This window comes from Neomonachus schauinslandi, chromosome 12 (assembly GCF_002201575.2).
Source record: "Neomonachus schauinslandi chromosome 12, ASM220157v2, whole genome shotgun sequence".
Classification (NCBI taxonomy): domain Eukaryota; kingdom Metazoa; phylum Chordata; class Mammalia; order Carnivora; family Phocidae; genus Neomonachus; species Neomonachus schauinslandi.
Window position 1 is genome coordinate 12,963,113 of NC_058414.1, and position 24,334 is coordinate 12,987,446.

At 39.5% G+C, this 24,334-nt stretch overlaps 1 protein-coding gene across 1 annotated transcript in view; it reads right to left on the reverse strand.

The window, feature by feature from the left end:
- SUGCT (succinyl-CoA:glutarate-CoA transferase) overlaps window positions 1-24,334 on the reverse strand; it is a 630,208-nt gene that overhangs the window by 416,946 nt on the left and 188,928 nt on the right. The window contains exons 4-5 of the mRNA XM_021703719.2: window positions 23,459-23,530; window positions 16,590-16,687 (exon numbers count right to left, since the gene is read on the reverse strand). Coding sequence (XP_021559394.2) covers window positions 16,590-16,687; window positions 23,459-23,530 — 170 coding nt within the window. The remainder of the gene's footprint in view (window positions 1-16,589; window positions 16,688-23,458; window positions 23,531-24,334) is intronic.

Consider the following 24,334-nt stretch of genomic DNA (forward strand, 5'->3'; position numbering starts at 1 on the left):
GGACTTTAATACCTGACTCTTGACAACAGATAGATCATCCAGATACAGAATCAATAAGGAAACAGCAGATTTGAATAACACTATAGACCAAACAGACCTAAAAGATATATAGAGAACATTCTATACAACAACAGCAGAATACATATTCTTCTTAAGTGGACATGGAACATATTCTAGATTAGGCTATGTTAGGCCAAAAAATAAGTCTTAGCAAATTCAAGAAGATTGAAACTATAACAAGTATTTTCTCTGACCACAATGGCATTAAAACTAGAAATCAATGACAAGAAAAAAACTGGAAATTCATGAATACATGGAAATCAAACAACACTATCCTGAACAACCACTGGATCAAAGAAAAAATTAAAGTAGAAACAAAGTTTCTGAAAACAAACAAAATGAAAACACAACATATCAGAACTTGTGGGATGCAACAAAAGCAGTTCTGAAAGGGAAGTTCATAGAAATTAAGGCCTATGTAAGAAGCAAGAAAGATCCCAAATAAACAATCTAATCCTATGCCTTAAGGAACTAGAAAAAGAAGAATAAACTGAGACAAAAGTAAGCAGAAAAAAGGAAATAATAAGAATTGAAGCAGAAATAAATGATATAGAGAAATGAAAAGCATTAGAAAAGACTAACCAAACTCAGAGTTGGTTCTTTGAAAAGATAAACAAAATTGACAAACCCTAAGCTAAGTTAATCAAGTTAAAGAAGAGAAAGGACTCAAATCAACAAAATTACAAGTAAAAAAGACTTTACAACTAACACCACAGAAGTTCAAAGGACCATAAGAGGCTACTATGAACAGATATACACCAATAAACTGGAAAATCTTGAAAAAAAATGAGAAAATTCTGAGAAATATATAACTTACCAAGACTGAATCAGGAAGAAATATAAAATCTGAACAGGCAAATTATTAGTACAGAGATTGAACCAGTAATCAAAAATCTCCCAACACAGAAAAGCCCAGGACCAGATATTTTATCAAATATTTAAAGAATTTACACCAATCCTTCTCAAACTCTTTGAAAAAAATCGAAGAGGAGGGAACACTCCCAAAATCATTTTATGAGGCCAGCTTTATCCTGACACCAGAAAAAAAAAAAAGAAAGAAAAAATTCTGCAAAAGAAAACTACAGACCAATATCCCTGATAAAAATAGATGCAGACACTACTGGGTATTTACCCCAAAGATACAAAAGTAGGGATCCGAAAGGGTACGTGCACCCCGATGTTTATAGCAGCAATGTCCACAATAGCCAAACTGTGGAAAGAGCCAAGATGTCCATCGACAGATGAATGGATAAAGAAGATGTGGTATATATATACAATGGAATATTATGCAGCCATCAAAAGGAATGAGATCTTGCCATTTGCAACGACGTGGATGGAACTGTAGGGTATTATGTTGAGCGAAATAAGTCAAACAGAGAAAGACACGTATCATATGACCTCACTGATATGAGGAATTCTTAATCTTAGGAAACAAACTGAGGGTTGCTGGAGTGGTGGGGGTTGGGAGGGATGGGGTGGCTGGGTGATAGACATTGGGGAGGGTATGTGCTCTGGTAAGCGCTGTGAATTGTGCAAGACTGTTGAATCACACACCTGTACCTCTGAAAGAAATAATACATTATATGTTAAAAAAGAAGAAGAAGAAGAAGATAGCAGGAGGGGAAGAATGAAGGGGGGGAAATTGGAGGGGTAGACGAACCATGAGAGACGATGGACTCTGAAAAACAAACTGAGGGTTCTAGAGGGGAGGGGGGTGGGAGGATGGGTTAGCCTGGTGATGGGTATTGAGGAGGGCACATTCTGCATGGAGCACTGGGTGTTATGCACAAACAATGAATCATGGAACACTACATCTAAAACTAATGATGTAATGTATGGGGATTAACATAAGAATAAAAAAATTTAAAAAAAAATAGATGCAGACATTCTCAACAAAATATTAGCAAACTGATGTCAGCAGCACACTAAAAGGATCATATGCCATGATCAAGTGGGATTTATCCCTGGGATGCAAGGATGGTTCAACATATGCAAATCAACCAAGGTGATACATACCACATTGACAGAATGAAAGAAAATAATCATATCATCATCTCATTAGATGCAGAAAAAGCATTTGAAAAAATCAACATCCATTCATGGTAAAAACTCTTAACAAATTAGGCATAGAGGGAATATATCAACATAGTCAAGACCAAATATGACAAGCTGATAGCTAACATCATACTCAATGGCGAAAGATTGAAAGCTTTCCTTCTAAGATCAGAACAAAACAAGGGTGCCCACTCTCACTACTCTTATTCAACTTAATACTAGAAATCCTAATTAGATCAATCAGGCAAGAAAAAGAAATAAAATTTCAGAAATGGAAAAGAAATAAAATCTTCTCTATTTACAGATGACATGATTATATATACAGAAAATCCTAAATGCTCAACCAAACCCTGTTAGGTCTAATTAATGAACTAAGTGAAGTTGAAGGATACAAAATTAACATACAAAAATCAGCAGTGTTTCTATACACAATGAATTTCTGAAAAATAAATAACTAAATAAATCCCATGTATGATAGCATCAAAAACAATAAAAATACTTAGGAATAAGTTAAACTATGGAATTGAAGGATCTCTACTCCAAAAACAACAAGACATTGATGGCAGTAAAAAAGACACAAATAAACAGAAAGATATCCTATGTTCATGGATTGGAAGAATTAATATTGCTAAAATGTCAAAAAGCCATTTATAGATTCAGTGCAATCCATATCAAGATTCCAGTGGCATTTTTTACAGCAGTAGAAAAAACACTCTGAAAATTTATATGAAGCCACAAAAGACTCCAAATAGCCCAAGAAATCCTGAGAAAAAAGAACAAATCAGGAGGTATCACACTTAATGATTTTAAGCTATACTATAAAGCTATAGTCATCAAAACAATATGGTACTGGAATAAAAATAGACAAATAGACCAATGCAACAGAATCAAGAATCCAGATATAAACCCAAGCACGTACAGTCAATTAACATTTGAAAAAGGAGCCAGGAATACTCAATGGAGAAAAGACAATCTTTTCCAAAAAAGGGCACTGGGATAATTAAATATTCACACATAAAAGAATGAAAATGGACCCATATATTATACCACTCACAAAAATTAACTGAAAATGGATGAAAGACTTAAATGTAAGACCTGAAACCATGACAATCCTAGAAGAAAACGTAAGAATAAAGTTCTTTCATATGGGTTTTGGTAATGGCTTTTTGGATATGATACCTAAAGCACAAGCAAATGGACAAAATAAAAAATAAACAAAGAGGATTACATTAAACTAGAAGTTTTTGCAGAGCAAAAGAAACCATCAACAAAATGAAAATGCAACCTACAGAATGGGAAAAATATTTGTAAACCATATAGCTGTTAAGGGGTTAATATCCAAAATATTTAAGGAACTCATACAACTTAATAGTGAACCAACCCCCCAAAATAACCCAATTAAAAAATGGGGGAAAGTCCTGAATAGACATTACTCCAAGGAAGAGATACAAAAGGTCAATAGGTACATGAAAAGATGTTCAACACCACTGGTCATTAGGGAAATGCAAATTAAAACCACAGTGAGATTATGTCACACTAGTTAAAATGGTCATCAAAAAGCAAGAGATAACCAGTGCTGGTATGGATGTAGAGAAAAGGGAACCTTGTGCACTGTTGGTAGGAGTGTAAATTGGTACAGCAACTATGGAAAACAATATGAAGGACCTCAAAAAATTAAAAATAGAACTACCACATATGATTCAGCAATTCCACTTATAGGAATATATCCAAAGGAAATGAAAACATTAACTCAAAGAAAAAAAAAGATATCTGCACCTCCATGTTCATAGCAGCATTATTTATAATAGCCAAGACATGGAAACAACCTAAGTGTCCATCAGTGAGTGAATGGATGAAGAAGTTGTTGTGTGTGTGTGTGTGTGTGTGTTACATGACATATATGTGAACATATATTCTTTATTATTAATTAATATCATTATTAATATTATTTAGTAATTATTATAACATATCAAATATATAATATATCATTTATTGTAATTTTAATATAATTAATTTATTGATTTACTATTATCCCCATGTATATGAATATATGAATAAATATTTTTCAGCCATACAAAATGAGGAAGTCCTACCATTTGTGACATCATGGATGGACCTTGAAGGCATTATGCTATGTGAAATAAGTCCGACAAAGAAAGATAAATACTGTGTGATCTCACTTATGTGTGGAATCTAAAAAAAAAGATCAAAGTCACAGAAAAAGACATCAGACTTGTGATTACCAGAGGTGGAGCGTAAGGGGAAGGGGAAATGGAGAAAAGTGGTCAGAAAATACAAACTGCCAGTCATAAGATAAATAAGTACTAGGGATGTAATGTACAACATGATGACTATAGCTAACACTGCTGTATGACATACAGAAACACTAATAGAGTAAATCCTATGAGTTCTCATTAAAAAACGTACTGAATGGAGCACTGGGTGTTATACGCAAACAATGAATCATGAAACACTACATCAAAAACTAATGATGTAATGTATGGTGATTAACATAACATAATAATAAATAAATAAATGGATTTAATATTGTTAAATGGTTGGAAGAAATCAAAAGAAGAATATCTCATAGCACATGAGAACCGTATGAAATTCAGCTTTCAGGGGCACCTGGGTGGCTCAGTCCGTTAAGTGTCTGCCTTCAGTTCAAGTCATGATCCTGGGGTCCTGGGATCAAGCCTGGCATGGGGCTCCCTGCTCTGTGAAGAGTCTGCTTCTCCCTCTCCCTTTCCCTGTGCCCCTCCTCACGTTCTCTCTCTCATGATCTCTCTCTTACTCTCTCTCTCTCTCAAATAAATAAAAAATCAAAAAAAAAAAAAAGGAATTCAGCTTCCAGTATCCATAAATAAAGCTTTAGTGGAATACAGTCATGCTCACTCATTGAAGTCCTGTCTACGGTTACTCTCTCACTACAGTGGTAGAGTTAAGCAGCTGTGGTGGAGATCATTTAGTCCCCAAAGCCAAAAATATTTACTATCTAGCCCTTTATAGAAAAAGTTTGCTGACTTGTTTTAAAGCGTTAAGTTTTAGGATGGTTTGCCATACCACAATAGGTAACTAAGATTTTAAAATTTTAATCCTATTTAAAATTTTTTTTTACTTATACACTGTGTTTTATAATTTTATCTATGCTTGTATTTCTAAATTTTTTATTGATTTTTAAAATATTTCATTGTGGTTGGATTTTCTTTGTTGAAACTTACTAAGATTTTTTTTTGTAATCTAGTCTATAATCAGTGTTTGTAAATGTTCCCTAGATACTAGAAAGGACTCTGTGCTCTCTGTTAGCTGAATATACAGTGTGATATATATCTACTACTTTCACCTCATTCAGTATACTAAATAAGTCCTCTTTTTCTTTAATCTGTTTTAGAAAATCGCATGTTAAATTATTATAAAAACAATTATGTTTCTAACAATTTCTAACTTTCTAATAGTTCTACCTTTCTATGTTTTAGAGTAGATTTCTATATCCTGACATATTTAAAAATAGCTTGGAACAATCAATTAGTCTTATTTTGCAGATATAGTATATATCAATGACCACCAGAAAGGGTCAACCCCAGGGCCATGAAGATCCAGGCCAGCACTCTGATTTTTCCTTTTTTGTTTCCCTTCATTAAATTGAACAGAGTACTGAGACTTAAATAAACTCAGACATTCCAATGTCTGGATTCTTCTTTCCAAAGTTAGCAAATGAGAAAAAGAAAAACAATTCACAATAGAGGGAAGAAAAATCATTAAGAACGGAAAATGTAAATTTTACAAATTCAAAGATTAAAACTTCTGTGTCTGTGTGTCTGCGGGTGTGTTTATAAATGTCGGGGGTTAGGTGCAGAATGTCCACTTATTTTCTTTCCCTGGCCAGTATTATTCTAAATATAACATTTATAGTTAGAGAAAAGAGGGGAAAAAAGCAGTTATTCTGTGAGTACTATGGAAAAGGCACTGGTAATCAGGAGATTTCCAACGTGAGCCTCACCGAAGAGCTGTGTGTTATTGGCCAAAACGTATTAAAATAGAACTGAGGTAGGTTTAGTCTGACATGGGGAGCAGTGAGCAGCTTGCCAGGACTACTGTGGCTGTCCAGGTGAAGGCAGTCAGAAGCAGTTGTTCACCACGGATGCTGGGCAGCTGGTGGAAATCAGGAGTCAGCAGGGATGTCATCTGTCAGCACTGGAGGAGAGGTGGAGTCAGCTCTTACTAGAAACATCGGTTAACCTAAGATCAAAGACCAGAGGAAGGCCTATGCTAAAGCATCCAAAGCTAAGAGCAGAAGAGAATGGAACACAGGCAGGGGCAAAGTAGTTGCCGAACAGAACCCAGTCTGGGCCAAAGGCAGGCAGGAAATCGGGCAGGGCAGGGACGAGTCTGGGAGTCTGAGGAGCAAACCAGAGTGTCAAGAGACTGAGTCAAACTCCAGATTCTCTGTCCAATTCAAAAGTCAAGAGCAAAACAAGGTCAGCCAGAAAAGTCTGGAGAACCGTGCCTACATCCTCCCAAAAGGAAGGCCATTTGAGTTAGCTTTGTGGAGTCTCCCACCGGATTGCACGGAGCCTCTAGCCATGATGCTGTTAGATTCTAGCTCTTACTCTTAGGAAGGGGTAAGTCCGCCGGTATTTGAAGCTCTATCCAGCTCCCCAAGTGTTTAGGACTCTAACATTCTATAAATCTAAAAATATACACTAAGTTCCAATGGAGAAACAAGGGGATTAAATGTTTTATCCAGGGAAACAGAGTTTACTGGACTCCCTCCCACCACCATTGCCCCCTCCCCGCCCCCCGGCCGCCCCCACACATACATACAAATATCCCACCACTACCATCTAATTCTTTCTACTAAAAGGCAGCATGGAATGGTTTATAGCCCTCCTGGAAAGAAAAAAAAAATGGGGGGGAGCGGGGAGGAGGGAGATGACGTTCCATTTCATCCTGACTCCCTTAAAGCCATCATTTGAGTCTCAGTCACAAAGAATTCTCTTAACAGGGTGGAAAGTGCCCTGGTCACGAGGAGCTTGTTTGGAGTTGCAGTAGTTCTCTTTGCATCCTGTAAGCCAAAAGGATACATTCCAGGGCAGTCTTTCATTCTTTCTCCCTCCAGGCTGATTTTATAGTAACAACACATAGCCACTTAAATCTATCTCCAAAGAACCAACATTCAGAAAATGTACCACATAAAATACAGACATTTTACAAGGAACCATCTATTAACTGATAATGGCTGAGTTGCCATGGAATGCATTAAAAAAAAAAATGTGACCCTCACCAAAACATCAGATCCATTTATCCCAATCAGCCCTCTGCAGTGAATGCCAGATAAACCTACAATAATATGATTCAAAGCATTATAAGAGGTTGGGGGGGGGTGGGGGGGGGAGGCTGCAATAAACTAAATATGTAGGTTGAGGATATACAGAAATCACATGAAATGCAGCCTCATAAGATACTTACGCAGTCGGGGGAGGGCAAGCCTGGCAGGAAGATTTTAAAATGTGATCATAAGGGAAAGAGAATATTAGACCAACCAAAAAGTTGCAGAGGGAGCAAACAATAAGTTTCTCTCTATATATTAAAAACATGTAGACATGGGAGAGTCGATGGTTGCCAGGTTTAGAGAGGGGAGGAATGAATCAGAGTGAAAAGAGACTTCCCCAGCCTCCCAGCCCTGGCAGAAGTATGAGCAAGAAGAACTCAATCCCTGGGGCTCCTGACTTGACTGTGCTCAGCCTTTCACTCTGCTCTTCGACTCGCTTGGGCAGCCTGAGCTTTAATGATTTCTCCACTTTCTCCACGTTGAAATCTAGTCTGAGGAGAAAGTCTGAGAAAACTTACTCACACTAAGGAATAGGAGTGCCCAGCGGGGACTCTGCTGGAGATTTTCTCCCTCTCCTCCCTCTGCCCCTCCCCCCTGCTCTCTAAAATAAATAAATAAATCTTTTTAAAAAAATCTATAATTGCCTAACCCCTGAAATCAGCAAACTATGTGTAAGGAAAGGTTATATTCCATGGAATAGAGGTTCTTTCAAGCCCTTCTAAGTTCTACCCTACAGGTGGGCACTAATAAAATCCTCTCTGTTCTCTAAGGTGATATGTAATATCCATTTGTAGTTTCGTTTTAAAACAGTTCAGATTGTAAAAGGCAGGACAAGGATAGGAAGATGGAGCCAGGAAAGGAAGACAGGAGGAAGGACTAAAATAGGGATTTAAGAAAGGGTTAAGGGGAGGAGTAAATGATAGACAGCTGTTAGAAATTAAATTAAAGTAGAGTTGACCCTTAAACAGCACAGAGGCTAGGGGAGAACTGGGTGGCTCAGTCCTTAAGCATCTGCCTTCGGCTCAGGCCATGGTCCCAGGGTCCTGGAATTGAGCCCCGCTTCAGGCTCCCTGCCCTGCAGGGAGGCTTTCTCTCTCTCTTCCTCTGTCCCTCTGCCCACTTGTGCTCTCTCTTTCTCAATCGCTTTCAAATAAATAAATGAAATTTTAAAAAAAAGAACAGCACAGAGGTTGGGGCGCCAACCCGCCGCACAGTTGAAAATCTGTGTTTAACTTTTGACTTCCCTAAAATTTAACCACTAACAGCCTACCGTTGACCAGAAGCCTTACCGATAACATGAACAGTAGGTTAACACGTATTTAAATTGTATGTTACGTGTGTTATATACTGCATTCTTACAAGAAAGTTAACTAGATAAAAGAAAACGTTATTAGGAAAATCACAAGAAAGAGAAAGTACATTTACAGTCCTGTCCTGTATTTATGGAAAAAAATGTAAGCAAACCTGCGCAGTTCAAACCAATTTTGTTCAAGGGTCAACTGCAGCTTCATTTTCTACTAAGAATAAAAACTAAGGAAATTATAGATGTTGTTTAGCAGAAAATTAAATTCAACAGCTTTCAGGAAGGCCAAAAATATCCATTAAAACTTTGAAAAATTAACCGTAAAAATGACACCGAGGCGCTCATGGATATATTTTACTTCCGAGTTCAAAGTCCCCACCTGAAGCTTTTCACAGAGGCTATTAACACCGCATAGCAACTAAGGGACACAAAATGTCTCATTCTTTATGAGGGTGCAGCCACAAATGCAAGGGATAACTTAAGTGGTGTGTTCCCAAGTTCCAAATTCATTGCCCACACTGAGAAACAAGTGTCTCTTGAAAGGGAGTAGACTATGAGCCATTAAGGTCCACTTTGGGTTTAAAAAAACGAAGCACTATTAATAGCCTTTATTAAGAATGCAGTACAAAGTTAAATGTATTCCAGGTCATGGGAGCTATTTTTAATATTTCAAAAGAGTTCAACAGAAATCATTTATTTAGCTGCCACGAGGCCACACAGGCCAGCTACACAATATCATGCTTTCCTGTCGCTGGAATTAAATCAGTACAATAATACTGGTTATATCATATATCCTAATCAGGATCTGATTGGCAGCTACATAGAACTTTATTAAATAAAAATTGTGGAACTCATGAACTCCTTACAGCTTGGGAGAGAAAAATTTCTCCAAAATAGGGGTTTGTAAGTAAAAAAAAAAAAAAGATACAGGAGAAATTTGATGGTAAAAGAAATTGGGGAACTGTAATTTAGGATGCTGAGGGATTGAGATTCTCCTAAAATAGACTGAGCACGGCTGTGTGCGGAGTGTTGTGAAGCTGCTTTCCTGTGTGTTCTGGGTTTTAATTCTCAGGATGATGTAGGAATTGTTATGCATATTGTGTACTCAGGAGACCCCGAGGCTTAGAGGAATCAGAGGACCAGCTCAAGGCCACAGAAGTTAATCAGTGGAAGAAGACTCTGGCCTCACATTCAGGCCTTTTGACTTTCTGTGATCACAATACAGTCCTCTTAGGTTGGTTTAGAAACAGTTCTCATTTCCGGCCACCCTTGTTCTCTTTTTATTTGGACCTGACACTGGGAACTTTCCCTCTTTTCCTTTTGGCCAGTTCTGCCAAACTTGGATGGTTTTGCCCCTAAATGAACATTTTTTTTCTTTTTTTTTGAGTGCTGGAAACCCGAAGAGCCATTAGAAATAAAAATCAAAAAAGATATAGTCTCTTATGGTGCATCAGTGTAGATTCATCGATCGCACCAGATATCCCCCTCTGGTGGGGGCGATGAGAGTGGCAAGGCTGTGCATGGGCGGGAGCGGGGGTCACATGGAAACTCTCTGTACCTTCCTCTCAATAGTGCTGTAAACCTAAACCAGCTCTTAAAAACACAGTCTTTAAAAAAGTAAGAAATTAAGAAATTCTAAGATTATTTAAGAAATTAGAAATTGTCTTATCAAGGAGGACAACAGATGATAATTGAAGACAGTAGACGCTTGGACGCAGTGGCGTGGGAGGGGCTGCTTACAACAGACAAGTGAGGCAGGAAAAGCTCGGAATTGGGGGCTCATTCTGAAGGACTGGTAGCAGCCAGGGAGACAAAGAAGCTTCCTTCATCCTTTTAGTGAAAAGCAATGAGCAGATGGGAAGACACGGAGGATTGAAACACCAGGCCACATTATAAGGAGTTGCAACAAGGTGGGAGACGATTACATGTGTTACGGTAAATAGTTTAGGGGCGCCTGGGTGGCACAGTCAGTTAAGCGTCTGACTCTTGGTTTCGACTCGGGTCATGATCTCAGGGTCATGGGGTCGAGCCCCACATCAGGCTCCACACTCAGCTTGGAGTCTGCTTGAGACTCTCTCTCTCCCTCTCCCCCTGCCTCTCTGCCTCACCTCTCTAAAATAAATAAATAAATCTCAAAAAACAAAAAAAGGGAAATTGTTTAAACTTTCTCCTCAAAGCTTTGGAGACTCCCTGAAGACCTAGGCAAGAAGCAAAAAGACCAAATTTGCCTGAATGGTACCAAGATGTCAGTTTTTAAAAATTAACATCATATTTAGGCACCTCTGACATTACAATCCTTTTATCAACAGCAAAAAATGCTCCAGGTCCAACTCTCCAATATTCTGAACAAGTCAATTAAAAATAATTTGATACCAAGTTTTGAAAGTGATCAGTTAAGATGAAGCACTTTAATAAACCTTTGATTCAGTTCAACAAATACTTGTTTAGCACTTCCGTTTAGAAGGCCCTGAACTACGGCATTTAATTTCACAGCATTTTAATACACTGAACTCTGAAAATAAGTAAATATTCAATTACATATCAGAAGTTTAAGAAAAATCAGATCATTCAAAACCAAAAATAAGGGGCGCCTGGGTGGCTCAGTCGGTTAATCATCTGCCTTCGGCTCAGGTCATGATCCCAGGATCCTGGGATCGAGCCCCACATCAGGGAAGGGAAGCAGGAAGCCTGCTTCTCCCTCTCCCACTCCCCCTGCTTGTGTTCCCTCTCTCTCTGTCTCTCTGTCAAATAAATAAATAAAATCTTAAAAAAATAATTACTTATTTCACCAAAGGAATTGCCACAGCATTTTAAAAGGTAAATTTATCTTACACTGTTAATTTTTATTTATGTCATCTTAGTGTAACCAACTTTTTAGTGATGCCTTCACTAGGACTATATTGACATACACTTGCTGAACACGTGTAGTATTTTTCAAAAAGCAATTTAAAAGTTGCCATCAGTTTCTTTACAAGCTACTTTATTTTTCTTTTCCTATGACTTGTTTTCTCTCTAGGAAATTACACTCTGGCCAATATTTCCTCCTTTGAGGTTTCTTTTTTCTTCACCAACTTCTGTTTGTCCTTTAAGACTCATCTCAGGTGGTACCACCTCCAGGAAGCCTTCCCTGACTTGACCACATTGAGGTAATGGTCCCTTCCCTGGGCTCTCGGCACCCTGTATGTTTACCACGGCACTCAGCACACACTACTTAAACCACTACTTTACTTGTTTATTTTCCTAATTTGATCATGAACTCAAGAGCCCAGATCTCCTCCTCCATCTCTGTCGCTTCAGGACAAATGCACACGGTCAGTGGCCAGTAACAGTGAAGAAAGGAAGGGAGAGAAATAAAACGAATTGTATTTCTATTTTCCCCGTCATTTCTCGTTTCCTTCCTCCTCATTTCATGTCTTCCTATTATTTCTCCCCAACTCCCAACACTATATCTTTATCCTTCTCTTCTTGATTTCAACACACACTATGATTTTCAATCTCTCCCTTGAGGTCCTTACGGTTGCAAAAATGCTGATCCAGGATGTGAGTAGCACAGGCTTAGGAGACATTGCTCCCTGGCATTGCAAAGAAGGGGTTTGTTTTAACAGGCCCTGGACTAGTCTCTATCATATCTCTCTGTGTTTTAGCTGGGGACTTTTAACATGCTTTAGCTTTGCACAGTTTTCAGTCTTCGCAGCTGGGTAAACAGACTTTCTGCAACACCCTGGATGAAATGGCAAGCTCAAGGGAAAAGTCCTCACCTTTAAATTAAAAAAAAGAAAAGAAAGAAAAAGGAAAAAAGGAAAAAGAAAAAAAAAACCTTGTTCATGGCCACGGTCAGGGAATAGTAACACCTGAGAGCACCTGAAGGGAACTGTGTGTGTGTTGGCTGAGGACAACTCAGCTGATGACAAAAACATGCGGCTGCCTTCCTGAATGAGCCTGGCGGCTCTCAGAGAGGAGCATCAGACCGCAGTTAGCAAGAATAACAGAAAAGTGAGGTAAGTGACTGACATTTCTGGTAGGCTTTCAAACAAAGTCTATAGATTTCATAGGAAAACACCAAGGTGACTGTAGTTAACAGTGCTGTGTATTTGAAAGTTGCTAAGAGAGTAGATTTTAAAACTTATCTTAAGAAAAAACTGTGTGACTATGTGAGGTGATGGATGTTAACTGATTGCGATGATCATCTTGCAATATATACAAATATCAAATCATTATGTTGTACACCTTAAATTATAAAATGTCATATGTCAAGTATGTCTCAATAAAACTGGAAAAAAATGTGTCTTCAGGGGCGCCTGGATGGCTCAGTCAGTGAAGGGTCTGCCTTTGCTCAGGTCATGATCTCAGGGTCCTGGGATCGAGCCCCACATTGGGCTCTCTGCTCAGCAGGAAGCCTGCTTCTCCCTCTCACTCTCCCTCTGTTCTCTCTCTCTCTCAAATAAATAAATAAAATCTTTTAAAAAAATATGTCTTCAGGCTAGATAGAAAACAGTGGTTGCTGAGAAACTCACTTTATGATGAAAATAATTCCTTTATTTCACAAGTTTAAGAAACTATTTTAAAGTCTATCATAACTTTTACAACATGATTTTCTGGCCACCTCCCCCACTCTCTCCCTAGACCCCCTTCCCCCCCCCCCACTACCAACCCCCTCCTTTAACCCCTCCTCCGCCCACTCCCTCCCTGGACCCACCTGCCTCCACATTCTCTCCCTGGACCCACCTCTCTCTCTCTCTCTCTGGACCCACCTACCCCCACTCTTCCTTTGGATCACTGAGCTCCAGGCTCACTGTCCTCTTTGCTACTCCTTAAACTCCCACCCATGCACCTGCTGCCTAAAAAGCTTCTCCCAGTTATCTGCAGGCCCTTTCCCTCACCTCCTCCAGGACTCTGCTCAAATGTCACATTATCAGAGAGGCCCTTCCTGACCAGCTTCAATGGAACAGCGAGCCTCACAACCAACTTTTGGCACTCCTCATTTTCCTTCCCTGCATTATTTGTCACCAACTTACGTTGTCTCATCTAATTCTCTATCCCCAGTGCTCAATAAATATTTATTGAGTAAATAAACAAAGAGTAACATTTCATGTACCACTTTAGGGAGGCAATAGGACATATGGAAAAGAAACACAGTCTTTTGAATTCTAACTATTCACTGTGTGTCGAACCTTGAGACTCACCTGCCTACACTTCAGAATATTCATCTGTAAAGTGGGACTAATAATGCTTCTCTGGTAAGTCAAGGCATCTAATAAATGCTGGTTCCTCACCTTTCTTTCTCCCTGCCTCCTTTCTGTGGTTGGGCATTAGTGTGTCTGTGATTCACAGGTCCTGAGACAGCTGTCCAGTGAAAGGAACAGTGTGTTCCACACACGTGGAACAGCACCATCCCCAACAGGTAAAGCAGATCCTGTTTCGGTCTGATAACTGGGAGGCTGGAGCTGAGGAGTGGAAAGACGTCTTCTTTTCTGAAAGTGTTGTCATCTGACCGGGACCCCAAATAGAGACATCTGAGGATGGTTTCATGAAGCTGTAGGACAGACCCTGAAGCACGACTGTGTTTCAAAATGATGGTAAGTCTGGGAAGCATTCCAGACAGAGAACAAAAGACACAGACTGGGAGTGCTGCCCTAGCAGGGGCTTTAGGCTGAGAAAAAGGTGGAAAGAAAAGATCATATCAGGCTGTGGAAGACCATGACGTCAGATCTAAAAAGACCAGATTTAATCCTATAATCAAGAGCCACTAAACTTTTTGAACATTTCATAGGAAACATAGAATCGTCTTGTGAAAATGATACATGTTTGCACTTTCATAGAGACTTCTGAATGTTGAGCACTGAATGGTACTAATGAATCCAGTGACGTTTGCTCAGGAAAATAAATGACAGTGTTGTAAATGGGAACAAATCGCATCCTAATCTCCCCTGCTCATCAATGTTTGATCCACCAGGCAGAAGAGACTTGAGCTGGCAGAGAGTGAAGAACTGCGGGTCACAGGAGAGCACCAAAAACCGTCAACAAGCTAACACCAGAGAGCAGGAAAGCCAAACTCTGGGCAGCGCGGGCTCCCTGTGGTCAGCAGGACCTAGAACAGTGTGACCTCCCCTGTCAAATTTCCTCTCTTCAGGCTACCCTTCGTCTCTTCCATGGGATTCAATTCCTTATTCCTTGTTATGTCTGAATAAAGACATAAGAACCTGAAGGGTTCCAAACTGATGAAATTTCCACTTCTGCATGTAGAAGAGGAGAAAGAAAAAGGCGGCAAATTATTTAATTCACCCCAAAGAGAGAAAATAGAAATTAATGTGTTACAGATGCTGCTAAAAGTCTCTCCACAGCAGAATTCTAGGACAGAATATAGCCAGGAATAAATGTTTCAGGGCCTCGGACACAAGTAACTTAACTTTGTGGTTCTTGTAATTATAAAAGTGCTGGCATCTAAAGAACAAGATGACACTTGTATCTGCCGAGGTTTTCTATCTTTCTTGGGTCCACTCTTCTCACAGCATGGATGTGATTTATTTACTCTATCAAAGAGCTTTTGATAAGGCTCTCACAAATGCCTATTATTGAAACTGGGTAGCCGTGGTGTGAAAGGAAAAAGTCCTATCAATGAATTAAATGGATTAAAAACTGCTGGAGAGGCAAAGAGGCAAAAAGCAGAAATAAATGGCCAATTCTCATGTGGGGAAAGGTTAATGATTGAGGGCTCTGAGGCTCTGTGGTAGAATCAGACTGATACTTCACCAACGACCAGGACAGGGGAGCCCCATCCTTGTTCCCGTGTTCTCCGCAGATCAGCCCCACACAGAGCCCCCATTGATCAAAGAGCCGGGGGCACAAGGAATTCAGAGAAGGTCTTGCAGTCCAGGGAAGGGCAAATAGGTAATGAACGTTGTTGATCCACCCAGAGATGCCCAAATCCCAGGGGGACAGAAAGAGAAATTACAGTAGCAGAATTTTATTGTCTAAGAACTTTGATACACACTACAGAGAAAGACAAGGGCCCTTTCAAAAGACAAGACATGATATTGGAACAAAAGTCCTTCATTTATGGGCATGATGAGGGGAAAAAAAATGTTCCACGCTGAAGAACAGCTCATGTGGGCATTTAGATCAGCAAAAACCATGACGCCTACTCTATATAGAGAAGTCTAGACATAAACAAAAGTGAAACTGGTAGGAAAGATTAAGAATTAGTACCCTTTTCTGAGGGAAACTTGAAAGGTTTGATGCAGGTTTTAACAAAAGCATAACCTGACATGAACGGAATAATCTGGAAATCAAATACTCTCATTGATTAACATTAATCCCTTATGACCCATAACTCAATCTGGCATTTTTAAAACATCATTATGACAAACCTCACAGAACATTCGACTTAAACTTTCTTTGTCTCAGTTTCCTCATCTGTAAAATGGGAATAGAATTTACCTCACAGGATGACTGTAAGCATTACAGTCAGGATCAGGTATGTAGAGCATTTAAACAGCAAAGGTAAAAAAAAATTGTTAAATTATTGTTGTTACTGGTATTTATAATAGACTAAACCCAAACACATCCTACAGAAAAGCGATCTATTTCAAGCCATTGTAACTTTTCTTATTGATATCATTGTTATGAGTCAGTATTTATTAAGGCACATAAAATAACTTTCAAATAAAGAAAAAAACATAGCTTTGAGATATCTTTCCACTAACCCATTCTGTAAAATGGAAGAGAATTACAAGTTAATCTAAAAAAACCAAAACACACACACACACACACACACACAAATCAGGCAAATGCTAAGGATATAGTCATTCTTAAATGTACCAACAGTAGATCCAAGCTTACCGTGCAGAGAGTATTTTGATAAGCTCTTTTCTATTCTGTACACGAAGGTGGTTAGTTTTATACTTGGAGTCATCAATCAGTTCAGGCAAATTCAAGATCTAAAAGGGAAAAATAATTTTAATGTATAATTCACAATTTTTCGTGTACCTGCCTGTGAGTGCGAGCATTCCAGGCCTACCAATATGCTCCCCAGGATCATTCCTTGCTGACCTTTACACTTCCAGACCTATTCCAGCAACAAAGGAATAGAGACGGAAGGATCATGCAATCAGGATGGGTAACGCTATGACTGAGTTTGTCATTTATGAGAAGTTTTTGCTACATTTAAGTATGTGCCTACAGATGGGAGCACGAACAAAAGTTATCAGATCCCCATAATAAGTCTTGTCTAGACAGAGTAGGTAGAGAGATACAAAACTGGATAAAACTGACCTATTTCTGAGAACCAATATCATAAGTAAAAGTCTGCACTTACACGAAGGCCATAATCAACATATATCTTATAGGTACATCCACTTATTTGTTCCACATGTAAATAAAATAATATTATCTGTCCCAGAAGCCCTATCCAGGATGTTGTACAAGGTGCTAAAATAAAGGAAAAGCATATACATTTGCCCCAAATGCTCACCATTAAAACAATGTCAAATTAAAAGATATTCTTCCTTATGGAAGTGTCACTATTTTTCTTTAATATGTCTCCCTGAAGGAATAACAAATAGAAATGCTTTTATATACTTCCTCTTTTGCTCCTCCTCAATAAAGGGAAAATCTATCTTGCAAGTCCCTTTGGACATCTTGCAATTTTAACAAGACCATAATGAAAGTACCAAGTGGATTTGGAATGGAAAAGAAGTTTTATAAAGAATGTGTGGAGGCAGTGTTTGGCAGTTATGTTGGAAAGTCAGAAGGAGCATTTATGGGCTCAGGGCAGGCCATGTGGCCTACAGAAAGCTTCACTACCCCGAGTAATGTATTTGCTTGAAATATAAACATTTAATGGTTTCATTTGTTTCCCACAGTTTAAATAAAATCAATCCATTAATCATCTCACAAAGGACAGAAAAGTGAAGGAGGTCCCCTGGAGTAGAGAGAGCATCTCCACTGTGTCATTTCTCTTTCACGGGCTTCACTTACTCGTTTCCTTGAGGAATAATAAAGACAGCATTACTCCCCCAGATTTTAAAAAGCATCACCACGTAGAGCGCCCTTTCTAAAAACCTCCCTGTCACCTCACTTGATCCGAGAAGCGGCCCCCAGGCTTGTCCAGGAATGGAAACCTGCCCTCCCCTCCCTAGGAGTGAATAAGTCATTTCCAGAAGAAGCAAGTGCCTTCACCAAATCACAGGTTAAACCCGTAAATCTGGCCTCACCCAGACATAGTATAAGCTGCATAAAAAGCTGCTCAGTGATTGTACTCAGTGGTAACCGGGACGCCCTCAGATGTTCTCTGAATTTGACTCAGTGGACCTCTTTTCTCTGTGCAAGGTGGTGTGAAACAGTGGGTCAAAGTAATTCTGGTTCTGTCCTCAGCCATGCTGTTGTTCACAATGTTTCTAGAGAGACTGCTTCCAGTGCTGTAATCATAACCATCCCTCACGTGCTTGAAAAAGTGTCGCCTGGGGTAGAATGAAGCGATGTTAGTGAAAGTACCTGACATATTGAGCACCAAATACATGTGAAGTATTCCAACGAGGTGCTATTTCCCCCCAAAGAAATAATGAAGTGTGCGTTTGTTCAAAGAAGACAGACGGGAAAGAGGGAGGAAGAGAGAGGGGGATGGAGAATGTCTTTAATGAACCTTCATTTCCTATGAATGTTTCTACTGTACATAAGAGTTCTGGGTTGACCGTTTGGTGCCAGTTGGCTCCGGGCTCCCAGTTTCTGACAAAAAAAATCTGTAGTCAGCTGAGTCTGTGTTCCCCCACAGGTAATAAAATTTTCCTCCAAGTGCTTTCAAAACTTTTCCCTTGGTCCTTTGTTTTCAGTGGGAAGACTTGGGTGCGTTTAGGCATGGATTTACTTGGGTCTATCTTATTTGGGGCTTGCTGAAATTATGAAATCTGTAGGTTTTTATCTTTCACCAAGTTTGGGAAGTTTTCAGCAACTATGTCTTCAAATATTTCTTCAGCATGTACTCTTCATCCTCTCCTCCTGGGATTACAATGACAACTGTTACTTTTTGTTACTGTCCCCCAGGCTCCTGAAGATCTGTTCTTTCTTTCATTTCTTGGGAGGGGATCATCTTTTTTCCCTCTCTCTGTTGTTCAGATTGAATAATTTCTATTTATCTATCCTCAAGTTCCTTGACTGTCTCCTCTGTCATCTCCGTTGTGTTACTGGATTCATCCAGTGAGGGGTTTCTTTTTTTATCTGGTGGTCATATTTTTCGGTTCTACAGTTTCTAATTGGTTCTTCTTCAGATCTTCTCTTTCTTTGCTGGACATTTCTCCTTTCCCATTTATTTCAACAGTATCTGTGATGCCTGGTGGAGCATTTTTATAATAGCTGTTTTAAAGTCTTTGTAAGTTAATTCCAACATCTGTGTCCTCTTGGCATTTGGCATTTATTGACTGTCTTTTCTCATGCAAGCTCTAGTTCTTCATATGCTGAGTAATTTTGGATTGTACCCTGGATGTTTTAAATATTATATTATGAGCCTCTGGGTCTTGTTTAAATCCTACAGCAACATTTTACTGTTATTGTTTTTAGCAAGCAATTGATCTGGTTAGGTCCAGGCTGCAAGCCCCTACCTACCTTCCTGTGCTTTGGTTCTAAGTGTTAGTTCAGTTCTCAAAGCCCTTGTGGTGCTGTTCAAATCCATCCTGCATGTGCCCCACTTAATGGTCAGGCTGCCTCCTGAGCAGTCATCTGTGGGTTAACTCAGTTCGCAACTTCTTTGGTGTGCTGGTTAGGATCAGATCAGCGGTACGTGCAGCTCAGGGCTGAGAAGAGGAGTTCACAAACACCCTCAAGGCTCACTTTCCAAAGCTCATCCCTTTCTGCAGGCTCTCTCTGGTTTCCTGGGGCTCCCCTATAGTTAGCCTATTTCCCAGCATACTTCCAGGGAGGAGGTCCAGAGGAAAAAGCCACAAGGATTCACCCATCTTTTCTGGGGATCACAGCTCGGAGATAAAGAGGAAAAGTTCTCCTTCCTCGGAGTTTTAGTTCCTGTTCATCTGCTGCTCCCACCACAGGGTTGTTTGTGGAGTATGGCATTAGAAAACAGACAGGAAGCAAAGATGCAGGATTTCCACACTCTCTCTGCTATTAGATCTCACTTTCGTGCTCCTCACTCCAGGAACGAAGGGCATCTCCTAGGGCTCAGTTCTGTTTCCTAGTGCCCACTCCCATGTTTTCGGCTCCACTGTATCCATGTAAGGAAATCATTGTAGAAAAAACTGGTAAACTTACTGCTGATTTAGAGGTACTTTTTTTTTTTAAAGATTTTATTTATTTATTTGAAGGGGGGAGAGCACAGAGGGAGAGAAAGAGGGACAAGCAGACTCCATGCTGAGCAGGGAGCCCGATGCAGGCCTGGATCCCAGGACCCTGGGATCATGACCTGAGCTGAAGGCAGAAGCTTAACCAGCTGAGCCACCCAGGTGCCCTAGAGGTACTTTATTTTTTTTTTTCAGAGGGACTGTATATTCTAGGTGTTCTTCCCCAGTTCTCCTACTACTTACTTTTCAGCATCTTCTTAGAGATGCTCCATGCATTGTATCCAGGTTTTATCACTGTGTTCAGTGGAAGAGATAGGGAGAAGTATGCTTACTCTATCTTACCCAGAACCAGAATCTCCAAACCTAAGTTTTATACAGGCCATTTATGAAGTGCATACTGTGAGCCAGGACTGGACTGAGTATTTTATTTACTTAATCTAACTCTTATAAAACTCCAAAAGTTATATATTAGGAGAGTTATGTATTATAATCTTCATTTTACTGTGAGAACACAGATGCTTAGCAAAGAGTACGTGTCTTGCCAGAGGTCACCTGACTAGTGTCAAGACTCATGGTATGCCTTAGAATTATGCTGTAATGTCCTCAGACCACCTGCTCCAAAATCAACGACAATGCTTATTAAAATCGAAGTTTCCTGGGCGCCTGGGTGGCTCAGTTGGTTGAGCGACTGCCTTCGGCTCAGGTCATGATCCTGGAGTCCCAGGATCAAGTCCCACATCGGGCTCCCTGCTCAGCGGGGGGTCTGCTTCTCCCTCTGACCCTCTCCCCTCTCGTGCTCTCTGTCTCTCATTCTCTCTCTCAAATAAATAAATAAAATCTTTAAAAAAAAATAAAATAAAATAAAAAAAAATCGAAGTTTCCTGTACCTCACCTCAGACATACTAAGTCAAAATCTTTGGGAATGAAGCTCAAGGAGATTTCCTCCGCATGCTAAAGTTGAGAACCAATGCATATTGCCTCTAATAAAAGAAACTTTCAGTCTAACTGACTTTTAAAAGGATGTCAATGTACTTCAAATAGGAATACCCATTAGTGTTGGCATCAATCAGCTTAAAATAGCTTACATATGCTCATGTTCCCTACTCTTCTGTATCATGTTAAGAGACATAAAATAGGATTTGTTCTAAGCCAAGGTTCACTTTATATGCAGAAAAATTTTCTGAACCCCAAGCCTTGAACCCATTGCTCTTGCTCTCCCTCTAATTCCTGACAATAAGAACTCCTTAACAGGACCTGTCCCCAAGAAGTATTAGTCAGCCAGTATATCAAATTCCACTTTGGAAAGAGACTAGGCCTAAGTAAATTCTACTCATTCATCACAGACAATACTGCTGTATTTCTCTCTAGGAGAGAGAGCTGCCCTATCTTTCATTATGGGCCTTACTTGGCAAAAGAACAATTGATGGGCTTACTGTAAAAAACTGGGGACCTCATCTTCTACAAGGCCAGGTTGAATGACAAGCCCCTCAGTAATAGATAAATCTGAACAAAACATACTTAGAAGAAACCCACTATATATGGAATAAGGAAACAGGTCATTTTTCTTAGGTTAAAAGCTTTTTAGGGCAAGCTTACATTTAAGGATATATAAAGTCAATCAGATTGCAAGGTTTGCTCAAGATGCCTAATAAATGAGCCAAATAACATTAAAGTCCTCTACGCATAAAATTTTTCTTGTGAGTATCTCAAAGAATTTGATAGACGTGGTCTTAAGGGTTCATAGCAGGGATTATCATTCGTAACTCACATATGTAAAAGCAAGGTCAAGGATGCCATTCTCAAAGGCCCTCTGATGGTCTCCTTTTAAACAAATGTATCATAACACACCATCACAATAAGTCATATTTTACTACTCAAACTTATGGCAAATATTCTGCTTTGAAATAAAAATCTTTTTCAAAAAATGTTCTTATGGATATTTATGAGGAAGTTCAAAAGTTTCAAACTGATCAGCAGTAATGAATCAAAAATAAGAAGAATTCAGTACAGTTATTTTCAACAGCGAAGAATATGTCAACCAGTAATTCCCCCCCTCCACCCCGCTTTCTGGAGAGAGAAAACTCCAAAACATATGGCCCAGGAAGAAAATCTGTACTCATTTATAGCAATGAACTGGCTTTTACATCTCTGCAGCTAGAGTACGCAAATGACTTCACAGGCAAAGGCTTCCGTATGTTTCATATTTTTAACATTGACCGTTCATAATAAAGATTCTTTGATCCGAGATCAAATGTTTGAATCCATTTTCTCTCCGCTTACTCAGAGTCACCGTTATGAAAGCTCCCCCTCTTTCCCACCTCAGCTGTCCCAGCTTTTCCTGCAATAGGAACTGTCTCCATTTGTCACCTTCTCCGTGGTACTTCCCACCCCTTTGCTGTGGTTTTTCGCTGTGCTCATTAACCTCTCATACAAAGGAGCCACAGTGATAAATAACTTTTGGACATAAGAAGTTAACGGCAATAAAGAAGGCTGCCCTAAGGAATTCACAGGCACCTTTAATGAAACTGAAAGCTCACAGTGAGTGCTTATCTATGATTAGTACAAGAAAATAAACACCCCATCAGAAAAACATCCCCAGCAGATGAGACCTCTCCCTACCTGCAAGAAAAAGTAAAACAAAACCTTAAATACAGATTTTTAAAGCTAGATTATATTTCTGGGATTAGAACTAGAAAAAGTGAACAGGAACCTAAAGACTTAAATAAAATCAAAAAGAAACAAAAATCTAGGTAACTAGTAAAAACATCAAATAAAAAAAATATCCAAGTGATGCCAAAAACTTAAAATCTTCAACATAAAATTATCCTTAATGATTCCAAGGCCTTTTTTAAAAAGCTTGTTGAGGAGCAAAATTTTTAATATAACCTTTGCTAAACCTTAAATTAAAACATGAACTCTGCAGAAACGTACTCATTAAACAAAGGCTAATTTGAAAAAAAAATGTTTAGTTTTCTAGTCGCTAATACAATAAATTTGGTATTACATTGTATTTGGGCCTAATTAGATCTCATGTTGTTAACAAAGAAAAGAAAAAAAAAAGAAAGCGAGAAGAAAAATATCCTGACATTAAAAATCACTTTAAAATGAATTCTTTTTCTTTCCCTTTTTTCACTGGACTGATAGTCAGGTCCTGTTGGTGGATAATTTAGGCTACTATGTACTATGGTTCATTTCAAAATACAGCCGGATACCTCAAAAAAAAAAAATACAGTCAGAATGCTAATTCAGACCCTGTCCTTAGCATTTGCGAGTGTAAAAATGGCACCTGGATAGGGGCGAAGGCAGAGGATCTCAAGCTGGCTATAGAGTTAACAACATTGTTCTAGGCAAAAGTGAACTTCCCTGGCTTTCTACAAAACAAGTTATTGCATAGATCATCCGCCCATCCCAGTGATTACAGATTACCTTGCACACAGTAGCAAACTGTTGGTTATTTCCTGCTCCAACCACAAGATATCCATCCTTGGTTTTAAAAGCCTAAAATAAATAAATAAATATAGAAATACAGAAATATATAATTTAATATATTGAAAATACCACAAAAATTAGTTATTAATTTCTAAAACTTCTATACAGAAAGCATGCTCTAAAGCAACATTATTAATTAAATCTGTATCAATTCATTAGTATATTTTGCTCTTATATTTGCATAGTTATTTTTATGTGGCATTTTCAAAACACTTCCTGGCTCTTCAACTAACTGTTGTAACATGGAGCAGGGGAGACTTAGAAAAACAAAAAAAAGGGGGGGCAGAGCAAGATGGCGGAGGAGTAGGAGACCTGGATTTCGTCTCCTCTCAGGAATTCAGCTGGATAGGGATCAAACCATTCTGAACACCTACAAACTCAACAGGAGATCGAAGAAAAGAAGAGCAACAACTCTCTCATCAGGAAAGCGACCACTTTCTGGAAGGTAGGACGTGCGGAGAAGTGAATCCGAGGCGATATTCGGGAGGATAGACGGCGGGGGAGGGGCCTCCGGCGGCCGCTTCTGGCAAGTGATAGAGCCGCGGAGCAAAAAATCGGAACTTTTAGAACTCAGCGCCGCTGCTGAGGGACGTCGCTCCAGTGGCTAAGTGGGGGGTGGAACCCTCGTGGGACAGTGTGGTCTCAGGACCCTCAGGGTCACAAAAAGACCGGGGGTGCCTGAGTGCAGCAGAGCTCCCAGGGATCGGAGCAGGGAAGCCGGCTGCAGAGACGAAGCCAAGGCGTGGGCTCTCAGCTCAGGGTTGTCATAAACCGAGATCCGCAGCACAGTCGGGCCACTGCTCCTCCAGCAGG